This window comes from Eptesicus fuscus, chromosome 18, assembly GCF_027574615.1.
Source record: "Eptesicus fuscus isolate TK198812 chromosome 18, DD_ASM_mEF_20220401, whole genome shotgun sequence".
In the NCBI taxonomy this organism is placed as follows: Eukaryota; Metazoa; Chordata; class Mammalia; order Chiroptera; family Vespertilionidae; genus Eptesicus; species Eptesicus fuscus.
In genome coordinates this window covers 36260211-36277414 of record NC_072490.1, presented here as the reverse complement: position 1 = coordinate 36277414, position 17204 = coordinate 36260211, and the positions used below count along the sequence as shown (strand labels likewise).

The 17204-nt window shown below is 45.3% G+C and overlaps 1 protein-coding gene across 1 annotated transcript in view; it reads left to right on the top strand.

The window, feature by feature from the left end:
• Positions 1 to 2538: 2538 nt before the first annotated feature.
• Positions 2539 to 17204, top strand: part of SLC6A11 (solute carrier family 6 member 11) — a 104987-nt gene continuing 90321 nt past the window's right edge. Inside the window, exons 1-4 of the mRNA XM_008152064.3 lie at positions 2539 to 2776; positions 5678 to 5812; positions 5936 to 6076; positions 8288 to 8378. Coding sequence (XP_008150286.1) covers positions 2539 to 2776; positions 5678 to 5812; positions 5936 to 6076; positions 8288 to 8378 — 605 coding nt within the window. The remainder of the gene's footprint in view (positions 2777 to 5677; positions 5813 to 5935; positions 6077 to 8287; positions 8379 to 17204) is intronic.

Sequence of the window (17204 nt, the reverse complement as noted above, 5' to 3'; positions counted from 1 at the left end):
ATGAAGACTTTTTAGTAAGAGACCGACATCATCGTCATCATATTCACAATAAAAGTAATAGCTACTATTTACAGAGCACCTGCTGCTGCCCAAGGCTTTTAGCCCTCATACCCAGCCCCTCAGGTAGGAACTAATATTAACCCTACTTAGCAAAGAAGGGGCCTAAGACAAGAGATAACACATAAGGGGCAGAGCCTGAATCTGAACCCACGTCTACCTAAATTCTGTTTACTCTCACCCTCACACTCTGCAGCAGCTTTGCTTTTGAACACATCCAGGACAACACATGGGGATATAGGTTAGGGAGCCACCAGCATTTAGTTGGGTGGTTGAAGGCATGAGGAAGACCAAATTTAAGAGCAGAGATAGGAAGACCAGAGAAGCAGGGAAACTGCAGTTGAAGCAGGCAGTGTTAAAGAAATCATGCAAGTGCAAATTTTAAGAAGGAAAGAAGGGAGTAACAGTGCAGAACGCTACCTAGAGGTCAGGCAAGATGGGGATGGACAAGGAACTCTAGGCTTTGCCAAATTAAAAGGGCTTCCGGGATTCACAGACAGCATTTTCAGAGGAGTGGTGGGGGTGGGTGCCAGATTGCTGTGGGCTGAGAAATGAGTGGGAGGTGAAGACAAGGCTGGCAGCATGTAAACTTACTCTTTCAAGAAATATGATAGTGAGGGGCAGGGGAGGGAGGAGACCTGAAAGGGGAAGATGATGGCAGGAAGGGCTCTCTAGGGGGATAGAGATGGGAAGAGACTTGAGCAGTTGTAAGCCAGAAGGATAGGAAAGGCTGCAAGACAGGGAGGCTCTCTCTGACACAGCCCCCGGGAATGGAGAGCACAGTGGGTGGCTTAGTGAGCACTCACTTGGCTGGACTTCTCCAGGGCTGGGAAATGACGGAGGTGGATCTGATTATCTTTATAGCCCCTTGGAGATCTGACATTCTTTCCCCTTTCTTCTTTCTTTCTTCCTCTCCTCCTTCCTCTTTTGCTCTTCCACAAATACTTACTGAACACCTACTCAGTGAATATGCTAGGTCTTGTACTAGGCTCTGTGGCTAGTATAATAAACAAAACAATGTACAGGGTGAGGCAAAAGTAGGTTTACAGTTGTTTGTATGGAAAATAATACAATCCTATATAATAAAAGGCTTATATGCAAATAGACCGAACGGCAGAACCACCGGTCAGCTCCTCAATGCAGGAGCTGACCCCTGGTGGTCAGTGCCCTCCCACAGGGGGTGTCCCACTCAGCCAGAAGCCAGGCTCAGGGCTGGCGAGTGCGATGGTGGTGGGAGCCTCTTCCGCCTCCGTGGCAGCGCTGAGGATGTCCGACTGCCAGCTTAGGCCCGCTCCCTGCCTAAGCCGGGGGACGGGCACAGGCCGGGCTGGGGCACAGGCCGGGCTGAGTGACACCCCCATCCCCCCGCCAGTGCACAATAAATAAGAATACAAGAATAAGCTCTGTGTTCCAGGTACTAGTACTCACAACTGTAAACCTACTTTTGCCCCACCCTGTATATCATCCTCACAATTGAGTAGGGAGACCAGCATTAAACAAGAATATGCACAACTAGTGTATGTGTGTGACTACACATTGTATGATAGTCCCCGAGCACTTCCAAAGTAATAAGTACTTATAATTATTTCTCACCCCATAAGAAAGGCAGATCAGAAAATAGAGGCACAGAGTGGTCAGATGACTTCACACCACGAAGATAAGTGGAGCATGAGATCAACTTAGATTTGCCTGCCTTCTGGCAGGAGCACTTAACTGCCCTGACTCGTTGTGTTTAGAGCAGTTGGGCACCAGGATGAACAAGATCTGTTGGTGTCCCCACCCTCGGAGCGCTCCCAGTCCCTGAGCACGGGGGAGAAACCAAGAGTTCATTACTCCCTTTTTCCTCCAAGTGTGGTCCCTGGACCGACAGCATCCGCAGCACCCGGGCGCTTGTTGGAAAGGCGGAAGCTCCAGCTCAGCCCAACCCACTGGACCAGGGGACGGACTGCAGTGGAACAAGACCCGCAGGTGCTCCGTGTGCACTTTCAAGGGGGAGAAGCCTGGTCTAGAGCCCACTGCTCTGGTTAGAGATGAGACACCGTGGCTCAAGCCTTTGGAGGTCAGAGATGGTGGAACTTCAAGGCTTGGTTTAGGAACCCAGCCTAGGCCTGAATGGGCGGTCCCACTCTTGTCCCTAGGCGGCCAGCGGGTGGGACAACGAACGGGAAGGAACGCAAGGTGCTCAGAGCCTGCACGGAGCTCAGAGCACGCACGGTGCTCGATGGCGCTCGGCTCGCGGAGCGCTGTCGGTGCGCGTGAGGTGCTCGCAGGCTCCGGGGCCGAGCCCAGCGGAGGCGGCGTGGGCGCCCTGAGGGCCTGGCCGCCGCGCCGCGCCCCCTTCCCCGCGCCGGGCCGGGTCAGCCCGGCCCCTCAGCTCCACCCCCTGCCTCCCCCTCCCGCCCGCTCGCGCCTCCTGAAAAGCCTACCAGCCCCGGGCGGCGGCGCAGAGCCGGCCCGGCGCACCAGGCAGCCAGTGCGGCCATGACGGCGGAGAAGGCGCTGCCTCTGGGTAACGGGAAGGCTGCAGAGGAGGCGCGGGAGTCCGAGGCGCCAGGGGGCGGCGGGGGCGCGGCGACCGTGCGGGACCCGCGCGACAAGGCGGTCCACGAGCGCGGCCACTGGAACAACAAGGTGGAGTTCGTGCTGAGCGTGGCCGGGGAGATTATCGGGCTTGGTAACGTGTGGCGCTTCCCTTACCTGTGCTACAAGAACGGAGGAGGTGAGGTGGCCGGCGCGCGGCACTGGAGAGGGTGCAGGAAGGAGGAACTAGCCCGGTGGGTGCGGGGAAGCTAGGGGTGAGCGCGAGACCCCTCCCGCGCCTGCGTGTAGCGGGACCCTGAGGGGAATGCCCGCTCTCGGCCACCTGGCGCGGGAGCTTACCCCCCGCCAGGCTCACCTTCCCAGCGCGCATGCGCACGTGCTCTTCGCACCTCAATGAGCCGCCTGCCGGCCTGGCACGTGATGGCTTGTCTGCCGCCCAGACCGGGAGCCTTTGCATTTGCGACCTGTTCTGCTTTTGGGGGCAGGAGACAACCCCATTTGAGCCTCAGCTTTCCTAACCGGAAACCTCCACGAGGAAAAGGAGCTCGCCTTTGAGCGCTTACTGAAACGCCAGGCTCCATGCTGAGCCTCCCATTTAATCTTTCAGCGCACCCATTTTGCAGATGAGGAAACCAAGGGTCAGAGAAGTCACTCAGTAAGTGATAAAGACGGCGTTCTGATACCAAAGGCCTTGTTTTTAAAGTAGGATTAGACGGATAACAGGGAGTACTTTTTGGTTAGGCACTGCTGTTTGATTTCCTGCCCAGTCTTTCATTTGCTCTTAAGGCCCTTTCTATGGCCTCGTTTTGGGCCTCTCTGGTGGAAGAATTGGCACCAAGCAGTTTCTTTTACTGGTCTCACAACCACCCACGACAAATAGCAACAACATTGATTTATTGTTTAGGAGATGCTTAGAGATTGGGGGGTTGGGGCCCGGGAAAGGACGGTGATGAGATAATCCTTTGTAGTAACAACATTTCCAAATAAGTTTAGTGGAGATGCAGCAGTGAATCCTCAAATCTCTCAGTTTAAGAAATGGGCTCCAGACTTCAGGAACCTCCACCTGTCATTATTATCAGAACAGCCAGCAGGTCTGAGGCAAAGGACCTTGTAAAACTTTATTGGGTGGCATAGTTCCCCCAAGGCAAAGCCTGTATCTATGTATTCCTCTGTCTTTGCTGTTTCCCTGCCTCTCCAGCAGATCCCCAGACCACAGTGAAAGTAGCTTAGAGTTGGCTGGCAGGGACCATGCTGTTAGGCTGTGTGGAGCAGGATTTGATGTGTGAGCAGCTGTAGGGAAAGCAGTAAGGGTACTGCTTAGCCTGAACGCTTTCTTTGGAGACATTCATCCTGAAGGCACAGGGTGCTCCACGCCTGCTCTACACTGGTAATGACGTGGCTGCCGGTGTAGTGGCTTGGCAAGGGGCAGAGAAGCCGTGGACTGGGGGACCCTGAATGTGCCCTGCACCCTTAGCTGTGGATCCCACCTCTCTCTTCAGATTCAGCCATCATAAGCTACATGTCTGCTTAGAAACACGTGGAAACCCTTCAGAATAGCCCCAGACAAAAATTGTTTTAGCATAACATTTTCATGCCAGAAATTTTTATGCCAAAACTAAAAGCATTTATAAAAGCAGAAAACAGGATAAGTTGGGTTAATTAACAAATTCTGCCACAGATTTAAAAGGTTGTGGTGAGTAAAGTTTAAAATTAGTCTTTAAAAAAAAAAAAAAAACTCTAAGCTTTCCAAGATTCTCCATTGGGTACACAGATATCCTGATTTAATTGAGACAGTCACCTTAAGGATTACTAGCTTTGTGGATATATAGGCCAAAATGCTTTTAAAATAGTGTCATTTGCTAGGTTCTAGAGGATTCATAGGTAAATGATAGCATATTAGGAAAGCTGCTTGCAGCATGTTTTAATCACTTAAGTTTAAATGCAGCAAACACCCTCTTATCCCCTTTCAAACACTTTTGGCCTTCTAATATTGTTGGGGTATCTGCTTATCAACTGTTTACCTTTTTAAAAAATATCCACACAGCTCTACTCATAGATTTTAATGGTAGTTTAAAGTATTTCTTTTCTAATGTGAAACTTTAAAAATAGTGTCTTGCACAGAAAAGCTAAGAACCTTTCAAAACCTGGTGGATATGGTTCTATTATCAGGATTAATCAAAATTGTTGCTATTGATCCTGCAGTTAGAGAGACTTCATTTAGCAAAAAGCAATTTCAGTTAAAGCCTTCATTTGTGAGATCAGATGGTGGGGAATGGCATGTGTTTTTCATGCTTTGTTATTAGAGAGAGAGAGAGAATGAGGGATTTGGAAAAATCCCTTTCTGGTTATAATAGCTCATGTTCACCTCAGTTATTTAATTTGTTTTACAGAAAGGCACAGGCAGTGGGTATTGTGTTTCAAAACAGGAGCACTAAGGCTTATGGTGGTCTTTTCTCAGACTGATCCAAAGCCAGCCTTTCTGGACAGATTCTTGCTGCAAACTCTTTATAACTCAACTTCATACCTGGGCCTCGGGTATAGGCGCCTGATATGGCATATCTCCTTAAGAGTACTTTTCTTTATGGAAAAGCCGTTTTTCAGGTCATTTCCAAAGTAAATAGAAGAAGGGGTCCCCTCACCTGGCCTTTGGAAGTTACTTTAGAATAAAAAGGAAGGACGCAACATTCAGAGAGAATGAATTTGACCTATGCTGGAGGGTGAAATGTAAAAACAAAAGAATCAAGCAATGAAACACTTTCTTTAACATTATCATCTTATCTACACAGTGATTCTGTGAGATAAGTGGCGTAGACATGAGGTATTAAAGCCCCATAGTACAGAGGAAGAAGTTGAGGCAGGGAGATGTGAGATAGATCACCCAGGGTAACAGGTAGCCGAGGGCACAAGCCTAGGCCCACATTTTCTGACTCTGGTCCTCATCCTGGCCACCTGAATTCAAGCTCAGACAAAAGAATATTTTGTCTTGCCTGTAGTAGGTGCTTATTAAAGATTTCTTGTGCTGAACATAAAAATGGTGGGAGCAATTTTAACCTCATTCCCATATTTTGCGTTCTTGCAGGAGCATTCCTGATTCCCTATGTGGTGTTTTTTATTTGTTGTGGAATACCCGTGTTTTTCCTGGAAACGGCTCTGGGACAGTTCACGAGTGAAGGTGGCATTACATGCTGGAGAAAAATTTGCCCTTTATTTGAAGGTAAAGATTGAGTTAATCAGAAAATAAAATTATGCCTGAGTGATGTCAGGTTATGAAGAGTAGCTGAACTGTTTATGTGAGGTGGACAGAGATTTACGTCATTCCCTTTCCTTGTTCTTTCAGGCATTGGCTATGCAACACAGGTGATTGAGGCCCATCTAAATGTATATTACATTATCATCTTGGCATGGGCCATTTTCTACCTGTGCAACTGCTTCACCACCGAGCTCCCCTGGGCCACGTGTGGGCATGAGTGGAACACAGGTATGCCCTCAGGGAAGGTCTCTCTTCTGGTCCTGGTGGGGGACCTGGAATTGGGGGTGTATCTTTGTCCTGGCGATCAATCCTGACCTCTGGCCTCTCTCTGTGAGTCCAGATTCCACTGAAACTGAAGGTCATTATGCCCTGGGTCTGGGTCCGTTCTGTGGGTTGTAGTACTGAAACCTAAGCTGAGCCCTGGTCCAGGAATCAGCATGGGTAGAAGATGATGATGCTTTTTCTTCGCTTTGCCAAATACAGAGACTGAGCCCTCTGGGGGCAGAGTGGGGACATGAGGGATTCAGCCTCCAATTTCAGCCCTGCTTCTCTAGGCATTGGATTTTCCTTTGTAAAATGAAGGGGTTAGCTTAGGGGTTGCAGACAGGGCCAGTAAGCCAATTAGGCTTTAGGTCAGTGACCAGCAAATATAAAAAAAATTATTTGATAGCTCAAATTGAAATATCAGAAGACTTCACCTGAAAATCCAGATTTCCAGCTTCTCTGGAAAAAAAATTGAAAAGATCTGGCAACACCAGACCCACATTCCCACATTCTTGCTTGGCAGCAATGGTTGCAGCAGAGAGGCAGCTGTTACCTTTGGATGAGACCACAATCCTCACCCAGTCCACTTTGCTCATTTACTTTACCTGTCCAACACAGGTAGATATTTGAATTCACTATCCCACCCTACCGCTTGAGTAAATAACTTTAGATTACTTTAGGTTCTAATTCGCTATTTGTTTTTCAATTTGTCATCCTTTCAGGACCGAGTCATAACCCAGAGAAGGCAAATTCATATAAACTCATATCTGTGGTACCTATGCTTAGAGCAGATATCACTAATCAATTGTTAGTGTTGACCTCAGAACCCTTCTCAGCAGTGCTCTAGGCAGCTACTGCCTTTTGACTGAAACTGGCATACGTGCTTTAAGCTATTCACCATCCCTGTAGTTAGGTTGCCCCTGGAAGTGGCCTGTCATCCTAAAGGCTGAGCTATGGCTAGATTGGGTAGGATGTTGGTCACCAGCAGAAGGAACAGCAGGTATTAGGCCTAGAAAGTGCTATGAACTAGCTTCTAGCCCTGCATAGCTTTGCCCTGCTCCCTCTCTGGTTGGCATTTTGTGGACTTTTCACTGTCTCTTTAGGGCCCTGGTTCTTAACCTTTCTTTGGCCAGGGATCTTTTAGAGATGTTTATCAAATTGAAATTCAAGGACATATTCTTGGAGGCCTGTGAGCCCTCCATGATAATTTAATTGCGTGTATTTATTGTGAGGCTGTTCTAAAAATATGCAAAGGTTCTGGATCATCTGCGCAACACCTTATAACAGGACAGTCAGGATATTTCAGTGCCTGACTTTGTTCTTGTTTACAATTAAAGATGTATTCTTGGTAAATAGGATGATGGCAGCCCAGGGGAAAAGAGCAGAGAGATTTAATTCATGAATGGTGCATTAGTACTAAATAAAGTTCCAGTTGAGAACACCTCAAGTTATAGGAATAAAGGTTTTGCAAAAGCATGAACAGAGAAAGATGGTGATAGAGTTGAGTCTCAAATAGTGCATGGGAGAATAGGCAAGCCAAGCCCAATATAGACCCTGCCTCCTGCCTGTCAGTTCATTTCTGTTGAAATCCATTTAATATTACAAAATGTCATTATCTTACACACCTGCTTTATGCTATCAGTTTGAATTGTATTGGGTCTGTAGTTTAGTTGGTATTTATTGGTAAATTTAATTCTAGTTTTATAGTTGTATGCATACTATAATTACAAAGACTTTATAACTCATTATTTATTTGTGCATGATTAATGATTATCTTAATAAAAATACCATGTCAAACTTAAGTGTCTGAGAATGTTTTTTACTCTAGAAAAAAAGAACTTTGAGAAACATAACTTTAGAGAATCGGACAAGCCTTTGACAGGGAAGTGGGAAAAGGGAAGGAGATTTGGGAACAAGGCAGGAAGCAAGTTTGATAGGACACATTGAGTGAGAATAAGAGAGAAAAGGCTCCCTGCCCTGCCCCCCAACTTTTCCTCCTGTTTGAATCAACCAGACCACGCCTCTCAAACTGTTTGTAAGTTATTGATTTTACCCCCACTGTTCTTTGAGGCATGTTTACTTGGAACAACAGTTGCTCCATCGGCTCTGAATGTTTTCCAAGATCCAGCCCTTGTGGAGGTTAATCTTGTATTTCTTGTCTTGTTTCCACTGTAGAGAAATGTGTGGAGTTCCAGAAACTGAACATGAGCAACCACAGCCATGTGTCCCTGCAGAATGCCACCTCTCCCGTCATGGAGTTTTGGGAGTAAGTGGAATCTGACCCATCTCCCTTGTCCTGTGGGGGCACCATCCTTGTTCTGCTCAGTTAATATTGCCCTCACCCGTGGAAAAAGCCTGACCCTTCCTCCAGTCTTGCCCTTCCTGGCTTCTGTGGGCGTTTAATGGCCCTGGGAGCCAGAGAGGAGCTCTTTAGAGGTTCCCCAAAGGCACAGCTGAGAGAAATGCTTTCTTGTTCTTTGACGACATGTCAGCATGCCTAGTTGCTTATTAGGGCAAGAAGTGATTGGTAAAATGATGCCCAGTTTAAAAATTTATTTTTAACAAAAGAGAAGGTGTTTGCAAAAATCTTAAGTCAAGAGTATATTTAGCCTGGAAAGCAGACATCTCCAGGGGGAACAGGTGAGCTTTCTTTCAACAGCTGAAGTAGATGAACTTTAATGGATAGAGGTTATCAAAAGGCAGGTTTCAAATGTGCTTAAGGAAGAGCTTAGTCTCGCAGCATTGTCTGTAAGTACCTCTGAAAGTTGTGAGCACTCCTCCCCGGAAGTGTCTGACCAGTGTAAGGCCGCTGCCGAGTGTTGTTGGGGAGGTGTCTGAATCTGCAGACATTACCTGCAATAATTGTGTGGGTGGGTGGACATTTCCCGGGAGATGGGAATTTTTCATCCGTGTTCCAAAGGGGTTTATGACCTGAGAGTTACAGGGCTGCCACATGGGGTTGTATTAGTTGTTCACTGCAGAACCCTAGCAGGGCATTATTAACACGAGTGAGTGCTCCAGAATTGTGCAGTTTCAACCTGCGTAACCGCACACGGTGACCCTGATTTAGGAGCATCAGCAGTAAAAGCGAGATCCCTTTCCCACGGTATTCAAGAGGTTTCCTTTGTGGGTCAAAGGCTGTCTGAATGCTTTCTGACTCTTTTTCATCTGAAAAAATCTGTTTCATTGAAGAACCTCCCCTATTTTATTTTATATATATTTTATTAATTTTTTACTGAGAGGGATAGAGAGCTAGAAACATCGATGAGAGAGAAACATCGACCAGCTGCCTCCTGCACACCCTCTAGCGGGGATGTGCCCGCAACCAATGTACATGCCCTTGACCGGAATCGAACCTGGGACCTTTCAGTCCGCAGACCGATGCTCTATCCACTGAGCCAAACCGGTTTCGGCTAAACCTCCCCTATTTTAATGCTCATTACTAGTAGCATTGATAGAGGAGCAGTGATTTATGAGTGATTTTTATTTTTTTCCCATGTACCATTCTTCTCCTTCTCTCTTTAGAAGTCATAATGCTATATGTATATACGAATCCCAAATAGCACCCAGGTCTTCCTTGCATGTTTTAAAATTTTACATTAACGGTACCCCTTACTTACATTTTTACAATGTTGTTTCTTTGCTAAGACAGTACTTGGAATGGTCAGAGTTTTTAAGTTTTGCCAGTGTAATGGGTATGAAATGGTATCTCTCTATTTTATATATGCATTGTCTATTTACTTGTGAGGTCAAACATCTATTCATGTTTTTTATTCTCTATTTGGGTTTCCTTGTCTGTGAACTTCCTGCTCATAACCTTTTATCTGTGGATAGTTTGTCTTTTCTCATAGGTAGAAAATCTTGATATATTCTAAATATTAGTAGAATATAAAAGCTATCTGCAAATAGCTTTTCATAGTGTATGGCTTTTCTTTTTTATTTATTTATGGCATATAGGAGTTTTAATTTTATTGAAGTAAAAGTTGTCAATCTTTTTGGTTTGCATATTTGGTGTCTTAAGATATATTTCCTTAACCCAGAGTTGTAAAATATTTTCTTCTAAGAGTTTTAAAGTTTTCTTTTTTTACATTTATGAATATATTCTACCTGGAATTTTGTTTTTGCATATGATATGAGGTAGGAATCCAGTGTTTTAAAAATAAATAATTTCTCCAGCAATATTTACTGAATTGTTCATCTTTCCATACTGATCTGTAGGACTATCTTCCATATATTGTTTCTTCAAAGCACAGGTCTCTTTTGGGTTTTGCTGTTCTGTTTCATTCATCTCTTTTGCTAATTGTGTGATACTGCATCTGTAGTTTTATTGTAAGTCTTGAACTGGTAAGGCAAGTTCCTCACTTTGTTCTTTTCCAAAATTGTTTTAGTCTTCCAGATGAATTTTGGAATCAGAACAAACAACTCTGTGGGAATTTTGGTTGGGAGTGTATTGAACTTACAGATTAATCTAAGGAAAACTGACATTTAAAAATATATATATTTTTATTGATTTCAGAGAGGGAGAGAGAAACAGAAACATCAGTGATGAGAGAGAATCATTGATTGGCTGCCTTCTGCACACTCCCTACTGGGGATGGAGCCCACAACCCCGGGCATGTGCCCTTGACCGGAATCAAATCCAGGACCCGTCAGTCTGCAGGCCGATGAGTCAAACCAGCTAGGGCAAAATTGACATCTTTATGCTTGAGCCTCTCTGTCCATGAACATGGTATGGCCCTGCCTGTATTTAGGTCTTTTAAAATGCCCGGTGGAGCAGTGCTATTTAAATGTGGTCTGCAGAGGAGCAGCATTAGAATCGCCTGGTTAGAAATGCAAATTCTCCAGCTCTTCCCAGACCAAATGAGTCATAGTCTCAAATAGAGGATCTATATAATATAGCGCTAGAGAGGTGGCTGCTGTGGTGGGTGGGTCTGTGTGGCCTTTTCCAACCCCATCAGGTGATGACTTCTCAGAGGACTGTCACGGAAACTCCTTTTGGACCTGCACACTTGAGGATCTATAAAACATGGTCTCTGTGCCCCCTTAGAGAATCCATCCTAAAATCCCACCCTGGGCAAGGTCTCGATGTAATTACTGTTGTTTGCACCATTCATTTCCTTTGTAACATATATGGAAAACCTCAATTAAATAATTATTTATGCAACATGCTTGTTTATTGTCTGAATTTCCCATAGGCAGTCATGAAGCAGCACCTTTTCTGGTTTTACTCACTACTGCTGGTTTATGGAAGGCCCCCAGTGAAGGATTACAGGATAGATGCATGAGAGACAGGCAGGGAGGCAGTATTTTCTAGAAAATGCTACAAAAGAAGTGTCCAAGTGGGCTCTGGCAAGAATTCATCTTGTCACTCAGCTCCCCAGCCACAGCCCTGATTACTTCCAGGATCCCTTTACAATCCATATCACCTACCCATTTGGACACGGAGATTCAGAAGGGGACAGTTAATCTGTGTCTTCATGTGTCCCTGGACCTTTTTGCCTGCGACTGGATCATTCAAGGTGAAAGTCCATGGGAGAATGAACCCAAGGTTCTAGTTTTGTATTCATATTGCCTCTGTAACATCTATACAGTGTTGAATTCTGCATCCTAAAAGTCCTCAAATGCTGGTGTGACACTCACCCCTTCAGAAGGTGCTTTTGTAAGACAGCTCTAATTCATCTTTTCCCTAGAGAAGAGCTTGGAGTGTAGAGACTCTGGGAGGTGTGCGTAGCATCCTATAAAAAACTATTTGGGCCACATAAATTTAAGAAGGGCTGAAAGCTACCTAACAGATAAAGAATATTTGTTATATTTGATTAATCCAAATTTCCAAATGTATTTTCCAATGACATCATTGGAAATCTTTTTCCTGCCTCCACCCTCACCCTCACTCCCTGAATGCTGGCATTATACTAAACATCGTCTGACAAATACTTTTCTAGGAGGAAGTTCTTCCTTAAGTTGAGCCGACAGTTGACTTCTGAAGCTTTGGAAACAACAGGCCTTATTCCTTTTCTATATGACAGCCCTTCAAGTATTGGATCAGGTTTCCTCAAAAACATTTCTTCTCTAGTTCTTTTGCTGTGGCTCATGGGTACCTCACTTCTGTTCACGTGTTCAGTGGGCCCCTTTTTTCCTTTTTCAATGCCTCTCACTCTGGGGCCTCACTCAGGGCCACATTATTGGTCAGAGTAGCCTGCATTGGCATATTCATTCATTTGGCAAGTCTCTGAGGTTCTAGGGCACCTAGGAAGAACGCTGTGCATTTTGGGAGGAGGCGAAGTGTAAGATGCAGTTCTAACCCTCTAGAAATAGAGGTGAGACAGGCCTGCACAGATGACCATAAAATTCTTCATAAGGTGCTGCTTCTCTGCCCATGGCCAGCCATGGCTTCATCTTGACCTTGGGCTCCTGCCCCCAACCCTATCTTGAGGATCCATTTCCTTTTTTAGGGTATAATTAAAATTACTAGCTTAGCCACTGAAAACAGCTCAGGCTTAAGTCAGTCCTGGATTCTGGCTCGAGCAGGGGACCTATGGGGTTGGAGTGCCTTTTCTTCCTGATTGCAGATTTCAAAATTTGGCCATCCTGGTATCCTTTAGTAACTCATTATGCATCTGGTATCCTTGCATTTATTTAAATATGTTTGCAGTTCTAAATTTTGAGATTGTGTCCTCTGGTGGGATTGAGTCCTATTATGTGTGTAACCAGCATTGTGGCATCAGTTGGACTTTGTTTTCATTTTCTTTTCTCAGTCTCTTGGGTTTCTTTAGTCTAGGGTTTTGTGAACAAGTTCATGCTTACTATGTATACAGTTGAAATCACTTTTGCATGGTGTCCATTCAACAAATTCTTTTGAGCACATATTGTGTGCTTGGCCCATATTAAGCTCTAAGGACTATATCTTTGTTCAAAAGGATGAGGTCTTGTTTTTCTGGTTTGTGTACATGAAGAGTTTTTCAAAATTTGTTTATTTTGGGTTCTGGCCAGTTTGGCTCAGTGGCTAGAGTGTCGGCCTGCTGACTGAAGAGTCCTGGGTTCGATTCGGGTCAAGGGCACATACCTCAGTTGCAGACTTGATCAGGGCATGTGCGAAAGGCAACCAATCAATGTGTCTCTCTCACATTGATGTTTCTCTCCCTCTGTCTCTCCCCGTCCCTTCCACTATCTCTAAAAAATCAGTGGGAAAATATCCTTGGTGAGGATTCAAAAAAAAACACACAAAAAAAAACCCAAACCAAACATTTTGTTTATTTCGGAATCACATGGCCACTGCAATTGCTTTTCTTTGGATGTAAAACTGGGGAGGCAGAAGAGCAGGAGTGAAACCCTGATTCTCTCTATGGGCCCAGGCCCTATCTCTGCCTCTCTTTCTCAGACTCCTCTTCCTCCCTGCCCATCTCCTTCCTCTGCACTGGCCTTCTTTCTGCCCTTTGTTCATACTGGGCCTATCCCACCCTCAGTCTCAGGCTTCTGTTGTCCCTTTGTTTAGAAGATTCCTCACCATGTCCTTGTGTGTCTGGCTCCTTCTTATCATTGAGTCTTAACTCAAATGTCATTGGGAAGTCCTCCCTGCCACTTCAGCTAAATCAGCACCCTGCCCCTCTCAACCCACATCACTCTGTTTTGTCTACAGAGTACTTAGCTGAAATCCTCATGCCTTTGTTTGCTTGTCTATTTTCTCTCTCCCTCCATCCAGGTATAACCCTCATTTCCTATTATCTTGCCAGCACTTTCTAGGTGCTCAATAGATATTAGTTGAAATGGATGAGTGGAAGAGTAAATGAATGAATAGTGGCTGTTTCTTAATCCCTTGGAGTTTATTTTCTTGTCTATAAACTGGTGATGATAACACCCACCTGCAAGGCTGAGATGAGGATTAAAGAAGTCCTCACCAGTACCAAGCCCAGCACAGTTTGGGTCCTTTGGGAAGGTTTGAATGCTGAAAGAGAATGTTCCTGATTGACTCTACTCTTTTGGGGATGGGGATTAGCCCTCTTCCCTGCGTTGCCCACCTCTCCGGATTGCTGTGAGGATAAAAGGAGAAAACGAGTACTAAGAACTTTGATGGCTTGTAAGTGAGGTGCCCAAGTTAGTTCCTGGTACTGAGGCTAGGTGTCCTGCTCGGCCCCTGCCTCGGCTGGTGTAGATTCATGACTGAGCCTTATCCAGAGCTGACCTGTGTGTCTAAGTAAAAATCCAGCACTCCGTGGCACTGTCTGCTTCGGCTGGTTTGGATTGCTCTACTCCTAGTATATCACTTCATTCACAGTTATCCTTCCGCCACTTGCCCAGTGCATGAACATGGGCAGCTTAGATAACCACTCTGAACTTCTGTCTAGCCCTCCAGACATAGGATGGTCATAGGACCTACCTGTCAGGGTTGCTGAGAACATCAGATGAGGCCTGTATGCTTTGAACATGGTACATGTTTAATATGGTAGCTAAATTTACAAGGAACACTTTATTTAGATCTTTGAAAGTCTACATGGGTACCTTTCGGCATTCTTAGGGAAGGCTCAGCCAGGTCTGTTTGCTCCTCACAGTGGGCCTGGAGAACTCGCTTAGTGTATTTCCCCTTGAATGTTCTTTCAACATTTTTGAGCAGCTATGCACTGTGTTCTGGGCACCTTGTCAATAGCCAGTAAGATGGGGCGGGGAGAGGGGGGCTTTCTGTTCCTGAAGAAGCACACAGCCTGGTAGGGAAAGCTGGAAAGTAAAAAATAATAATAATAAAGAATTTTTAAAATATAAGGCAACATTACCTTTAGGGTGCTTGCATGGAGCCAAGATGAGGAAGCCCAAATGTCTGGGCTTTGATGAAGGCTTCCTGGAATTAGCAATGTTAGCTGGGTTTTGAAGGATGAAAAGATGTTCATGTGATTGATTGTGGAGTGAGTGAATGGCAGGCCAGGTAGAGAAAGTAGCCTAGGCCAGGGCCCAGAACACCTGAAGTTGTTTGTTGAGGCTTGCAGACTTTATCTACAATACGACTGCATCTGGAGCCCGGGGAATGAATGGTGGGGGACTTTGCTGAGGAGTTAGGCAAGGGCCTGGGTATCTGTTCAGTGATAAGTCTTTATTGAGCACCTACTGTATGTCAAGTATCATTGTAGGTTCTGGAAAACAACATGAATGAAACAGAGACTCAGCCTGGTGCAGCTGACAGCACAGACTAACCAAATAAGCAGAAAGCATTAGGTTAAGTTGGGATTGGTCTTCTGAAGAAAAAGCAAGCAGGGAGTAGAAAGTGTCACAGGCTCAGGAGGGCTTCTCTGAGGAGGTGGCATTTGAGCAGGGACCTGAGAGAAGTAAGGGATCTAGCTCTGAGGCTGAGGGAGCATGAAGGCAATGATCCTGAAGTGGGAGGATATTTGGAGAATAGCAGGCAGCCAGTGAGGCTGGAGCCAGGCCTGAAGGACCTTGCACTTTTCTTTAGGGCTTGAAATGATCCTGTGGGATGGCTTCAAAGGCTATCTATAATAATAAAAGCGTAATATGCTAATTAGACTGGACAGCTGAACGACCTTCTGGACGACCTTCCAGACGAAGCTACGGTGGTGGGGCCAAGGCAGAGGTGGTTAGGGACGATCAGGCAGGCAGTCAGAGTGGTTAGGGGTGATCAGGCAGTTAGGGGTGATCAGGCAGGCAAGCGAGTGGTTAGGGGCAATCAGGCAGGCAGGTAGAGTGGTTAGGGGCAATCAGGCAGGCAGGCAAGCGGTTAGGGGTGATCAGGCAGGCAGGCAGGCAAGTAGTTAGGAGCCAGCAGTCCCAGATTGTGAGAGGGTGCAGGCTGGGCTGAGGGACCCCCACTCCCCATGCACGAATTTCATGTACCGGGCCTCTAGTAGCATCTATGGAGTAATACGATTATGTCTGAGAGAGGAAGATAGACATCTGGAGGGGCAGGGGCAGGGGTAGGGGAACACTTGGCTTAGTCTAGGTGCCTGAAGCTGAGACCTCTGCCTGGAGAGAGGAGAGGCGGGTGGGAATTGGTGCCCTCACCTGTCGGGAAAGATGGGAGGATGATGGTAGTTCTGCCTGGCCATGCTATGCACCAAGGTGATTAAAGAACCACCTCTTTGATCTCTTAATGCCTCCTCAGCCTCCCACTTGCACTAAGATATCTCTGCACTTCCTGGGTGGGCTTTTCCTGACAAGGGAGGATAGGAAGCTCCATTCAAATGTGCCTAAATTCTCATGGTTTTTAGGTAGCAGCAGAAATCAACTTAGCAATAACCCCCATTACTTGGGCTGCTCATATGCTTTGTCCCCAAATTTCACTTCTGACATTCTGTTCTGTAGGCATGACCACACTATTTATGTACACCTTGTTGATGATAGCATTGTATGTGATAGGTAAGAAAAAAAATATGTGTAATATGTTCTTAAGTATGATACTGATTAGATAACTTATGGTATATTCCTGCACAACTACTACAAAGGAATGAGGCAGAAAAGGTGTCAATATGGAAAAGATATCTAAGATAAAATTAAGTAAAAAAGGCAAGGTATAGAATCTTGCATATAATAATATGTATATAAAAATATATGTATGAAAAAATATATATATGTATGGCCCAACCGGTGTCGCTCAGTGGTTGAATGTCAACCTATGAACCAGGTGGTTAAGGTTTGATTCCCATTCAGGGCAAATGCCCAGGTGGCAGGCTTGATCCCCAGTGGGGGGGTATGCAGGAAGTAGCCAATCAACGATCTTCTCTCATCATTGATGTTTCTATCCCTCTCTTCCTCTCTCTTCCTCTCTGAAATCAATAAAAGTATATTTTAAAAATATATGTGCATATGCCTTATTCCCATGGAACATTTCTGGAAGAATTCATAAGGAACTATTAACTGTGGTGATCACCTGATGGGGGTAAGCAAGGGGATAGAAAGAGAGAATTTTACTTCTTGCTTTATACTTTTTTATACTATCTGAATTAAAAAAAAACAAAAAACCAAGAACATGATTATTTGATGCTAGTAAAAAAGTAGAAGCCCTGGGGTCTCTGAATAAGTTGTCATTGATTGTAATGATCCTTCTGTTTAAATGACAAATCCCATTTACAGCTCTGGTTTCACCTTACTA